The 5,156-nt window shown below is 40.3% G+C and overlaps 1 protein-coding gene across 2 annotated transcripts in view; it reads right to left on the reverse strand.

Annotated features, from left to right (window-relative positions):
• The window catches only part of Stxbp3 (syntaxin binding protein 3), a 51,600-nt gene that overhangs the window by 21,056 nt on the left and 25,388 nt on the right, over positions 1 to 5,156 (reverse strand). For both annotated transcript variants that reach the window (XM_005367905.3, XM_026789647.1), the window contains exon 8: positions 2,634 to 2,724. In XM_005367905.3, the coding sequence (XP_005367962.1) occupies positions 2,634 to 2,724 (91 nt within the window). The remainder of the gene's footprint in view (positions 1 to 2,633; positions 2,725 to 5,156) is intronic.

Genomic DNA, 5,156 nt, shown 5'->3' on the forward strand with positions numbered 1-5,156 from the left:
ATAAATAAATAAATAAATAAAAATAGAAAAGCCTATTTTATTTCACAGAGATACCACCTCACAGTTTTTATGGCACCCTTGAGACAGACATTATCATATCCACATGACAAAGAGGCCATTAAAATTCAGCATTAAATCAGCTATTTTAAGAGTAGAGATTACATTAGCCAGGCAGTGGTGGCACACGTCTTTAATTCCAGCACTTGGGAGGCAGAGGCAGGCGGATCTCTGTAAGTTCCAGGCAAGCCTGGTCTATAAAGTGAGTTCCAGGGCAGCCAGGACTACACAGAGAAATACTGTCTTGAAAACAAAAAAAACAAAGCAAACAAAAAAGTAGAGATTATATTAATGACAATCAAGACTATAAATCATAATAAAAAAAAACCCTGTTAACATTAATTCAAAAACAATATCAACCACTAAACAGCGGACGAGGAGCAGTGTTGGAAATTCCACTGCTAATGCTTGAATCTTCTCCAGTTCTTTCTTTGGAGAGGGTGAGGGGTGTGGTAGTAAGAACCAAACCCAGGCTTTCATGCTAGGCAGGTCTCTACCACTAAGCTATTATTCACTTTTGATGTTGAGCTCACTTTGTAGGCAGGCCCTGAACTTTGATCTTCCTCAGTCTCCAGAGTAACTAGGATTACAGCCCTATGGTAGCAATCCTGGTTCGTACTCCATTCTTAGAAGTAGTTAACTCTTTAGCTTAGCAGTCAAATACCTAAGCAAGAGGTAACTAGCTACAAATCAGACAACATTTCCTATGTATTTGCACAGAGCAGACAGGTAAATCACGTAGCCAGACTTGAAAATGTGTCTGAATTACCGCCTCTCCTGATAGAGGTGAAGCAGTGAGGTACAGTGAGAAAGAGAATACTGTGGAACCAGATATGGGGTTGAGTTCAGCTGCGATCGGTTTCTTATTGTATGACCTCGGTTAAGTTTCTCAACCTTTCTTACGTTAGTATTCACTTGGTAAAAATTATATCAAATGGCAGGACCTCTCCCTTGGGAGATTGTTGTGAAGGTTAAATGTATTTACAATGAAACACAACATACATGAGCTGAGGGTCTGCAGAAACACAAATGAAAAGGCAATCCTGGGCATTTATAGAAATATTTGAAAGACCATGGTATCACTTGGCTGATGAATTAGGAAAGGTTTCAAAACAAGGTAAGCCTCATAGGTGCTTGAATAAAGGAAGGTGCCACCTGAAGGATGTGCAGTTCTCCAGGAGAGAGAATCAAAAGAGGGAGGGAGAGAGCGAGCATCTGCCTTTTCCCCACTGAACCTCTATGAGACTAAAGAGGCATCTACTATACTTCCTTGCCTTAACAAACACTTGTCACTGCCTACCACGGTTGTTAAGCCACTTTGTAGACTCACAGCTTTCACTAAACCTCTATGCCCAGAGTCACTAACTTTTCAAGTAACCAGCATAATTTCTAAATTGACATCTTCCATTCATGTTTAACACTGAATTTTATCCTTCTATGTCTCCACCCAAAGAACTCTGTTACTCTTGCAATAAGATATTACTGTCTTTATTATGCTCTAGTCATTCTTGAAGCTCGGGGCCTCCTCCTGCAGGATACCTTCTAAGCCAGGTTTAGAGTAAGATAACTCCCAGCCTCTGTTGCCACTGTATTCTGTGCATTCCTCTCAAGCTGCCCACTACACAGCCAATCAGCGTCCTTGGCCTTCTCTTCTTCTGACTAGGGCAGTTCCTGCCTTTATGCTCTAGCTATTGTGTGGCTTCCCAGCCCCTGACACCACTTGTCCATCTCCTTCCTCGGCTCTTCCTTCTCTAGCCACGCCTACATGCTGGCATTCCCCAGGTTCCAACTTTAGGCTTTGATTACATTACCTTATTTTTAGCAGACAATAACAAAGGTTGCTATGTATTCCTCTTACATGTACAAAATTCTTAGATGTTACCTCATCTAATTTTCATACCAACCAAGCAAGGCACACATTATCTCATTCACTTCAGAGATGAGAAACAACTCAAGATTGCAAAGCTAGTAATAGGAGGAATCCCAGCCTTTATTAAATACTAACTCAGTGGAAGGCATTATTCTAAAGACTTCATACAATTAACTCATTTAATCCTTTCATTAGCTTAAAAATAGGCATTATTAATTCCACTTTATAGAGACAAAAAATTAGTTTAAAGATGCCTTAATTAAAATAATTATTCAGGGCTGGAGAGATGGCTCAGTGGTTAAGAGCATTGCCTGCTCTTCCAAAGGTCCTGAGTTCAATTCCCAGCAACCACATGGTGGCTCACAACCATCTGTAATGAGGTCTGGTGCCCTCTTCTGGCCTGCAGGCATATACACAAACAGAATTAAATAAATATTTGAAAAAAAAAAAAAACTAAAATAATTATTCATTAAATGGCAGAGCCAAGATGTGGACACACTGCTGACGTCAAAGCCTCAGCCTCCCTCACGACAGAACTGTCAAACCACACGATCTACTAAAGTTTCCGCTAAGGACTCTCAAATCAGAGCTGAAGATCCATCTTAGTGATCCCCACATCAATACTAGAAAGCTGAGGAGCACAGGCTGCTCTGGTTAGGGAAGCAGCAGAGCGTCCGCAGAGCCACTGCTTGCTGTCTACAGTTACCTTTATCAGGCCTTTCTCGTCCGTCTTGTAGTACTCCTCAAGTTTTTTTTCAACCATTTGTGCAAGTTTACTGGCATTATCGAGAGGTTTACTAGAAATGGAAAAAAAACATCTTAACAATTATCTTTCAGGACATACTTTACAATAGTATAAAGGTAAATTCTAAAGAAGACTACAACTGTGTTATAAAATGCAAACATTCACAAACATAGAAAACTATCAAACATGTCACATATGCCATAGCCTTAGCATCTGCTTCAGAAATTTTAATATACAGGAGTAAAATATTAAATATAAAGATGCCATTCCCTCTATCACTACACTGGAGTCTATATATTCATTCCCCTAAAAGTGGAGGGACACTGAAATCATTCTCAATTTCATACCATTATAAACTACACAGAAACAAACAAGCTTGGCACGTGCACATTTCTCTAGGTGCACTGCATATGAAGGTAAGAATCCTGGGCCTTAGGGTATATGCATTCTAAATGTCACCAAACTGCTTTCCAAAAGCTGGGCAGTGGTGGCGCACGCCTTTAATCCCAGCACTTGGAAGGCAAAGGCAGGCGGATCTCTGTGAGTTCGAGGCCAGCCTGGTCTATAAAGCGAGTTCCAGGACAGGCCCCAAAAGCTACAGAGAAACCCTGTCTCAAAAAACAAATGACAACAAATAAAAAAAAAACAAAATAAATGATAATAAATAAATAAAAACCCAAATTGCTTTCCAAAGGAAGTGACAATTCTCCCCCAGCAGCACGTGCCGTTTCCTCACATCCTCTCTTTTGCTGTTTTCTAAGACAGCTACAGATTAAAACCTTGTGTGCTCTGTGGGTGGAGATACGGCTCGGTGGTTTAACAGGCTTAATGTTCGTGCAGGGAGCCTGGTTTTTGTTCCTAGAGCACACATGAAACTCTAACTGCAGTTCCTCTTCCAGCCTCTAGGGCAGCTGTGCACATGTGGTGCACATAAATTCACGCAGGCACACATTTATATAAACAAAAGTAAATAAATATTTAATAATAAAAAATGCAAGCATGGTAGCATCATACTTTAAATTATAACTTCATGATTAGTGGTATTAGTATATTTTCTAAACCTACAAGAAAAATTTTGGAAAATGCTCTTCAGCTAGCACACTAACCTGCAAAATGGGGAAGGGCTCTCCTAGGAGAGCCCTTAAAGGTGTTTAAGAATCTTTTGGTTTTAAAAAGAAAGGACAAAGAGTGATTTTTATATTTTTGCTGAAAATGTTTTTTTTTTTTAAAAAAAGTCATTTTATTTTAGAACTTACCTTAAAAGTTTCTATAGCATAAAGGAGTATTCTGTTAAAGAACAGGTAGAATTTGTGTATTTATGATGTGTTTGTGTGTCTATGGAGGCCAGAGGGGACAGGGTGTCTCACTGAACCTGGAACTCACCCTCTCAGCTAGACTGGTGTAGGAGACATGTGGACCAGCCTCTGTGTGACTGCTGGGATCTGAACTCAGGCCCTCATGCTTGCACAACTAGTAGTTTACCAATGCAGCTGTCTCCAGCCCCAGAATTTTTAGAGCTAATCAAAGCATATCTGTAAACAAACTACTAGATTATAAAATAAAATGGCTTATGTTCACTCACTTTTCTGAGTCTAACCAACCATCAACAGTAGAAGCTTAAAAGACACTAAACTCCAGCAAGAGGCAAACCACTTAGCTAAATTCCACTAAGCCTAGATTATCATTAGCATATTATTTACAGTTTTCCTAATTCCCAAGGTAAAAAGCTTGTTTGGTGATGTCTGAGTTAAAGAGATTTATTATACTGCTCTACTAATTAACAGGAGATTTTACTGCTTTCTACATTCGTTTATTTGTGGACTCTAGCATGGAGTAGTGCGGGTATAGAGATCAGGGGATAGCTAGTGATAATCAATTCCCTTGTTCCACCAGGGAGGCCCTGTGGCTCAAACTCAGTATCAGACCCTTGGTAGCAAGCCTTTACCTGTTGAGTCATCTTGGCAGCTACCAACAGCGGATTTTAAAATGCCTACATTAAGAGTGATGAAGCATGTAGCAATGCATAAATGTGCAATTAAAGAGTTTACCAGTCAACTGGACAGACGCCACTGTTGAGACACAGAACCTGCTCAGGAAGTCAATGGCACACTTGCTATGCGCAGCAGTGGAGTGGAGGTACCGCCTTTCTTAGGAATTTACAGGTGAACGTCTTTCATTCTAGCAACTCCATGAGAAGGCCATTGCCATCACTCCAATTTTATAATCATACATTCTAAGAACAGATTAAATACAGCCAGCAGCAGAGCCAGGATTATAACCCAAGTGACCGACAGCACACACAGCGGTGTCTCTTAGAAAGTAACATTGAGGGGCTAGAAAGATGGCTCAGTGGTTACAAACACTGGCTGCTTTTCCAGAGGACCAGAGTTCAATTCCCAGTAACCATATGACAGCTCACAACTGTCTGTAACTCAAGTACCAGGGGATCTGACACCCTCAGACAGACATATATATATATATATA

The sequence above is a fragment of the Microtus ochrogaster genome, unplaced genomic scaffold, assembly GCF_000317375.1.
Source record: "Microtus ochrogaster isolate Prairie Vole_2 unplaced genomic scaffold, MicOch1.0 UNK25, whole genome shotgun sequence".
In the NCBI taxonomy this organism is placed as follows: domain Eukaryota; kingdom Metazoa; phylum Chordata; class Mammalia; order Rodentia; family Cricetidae; genus Microtus; species Microtus ochrogaster.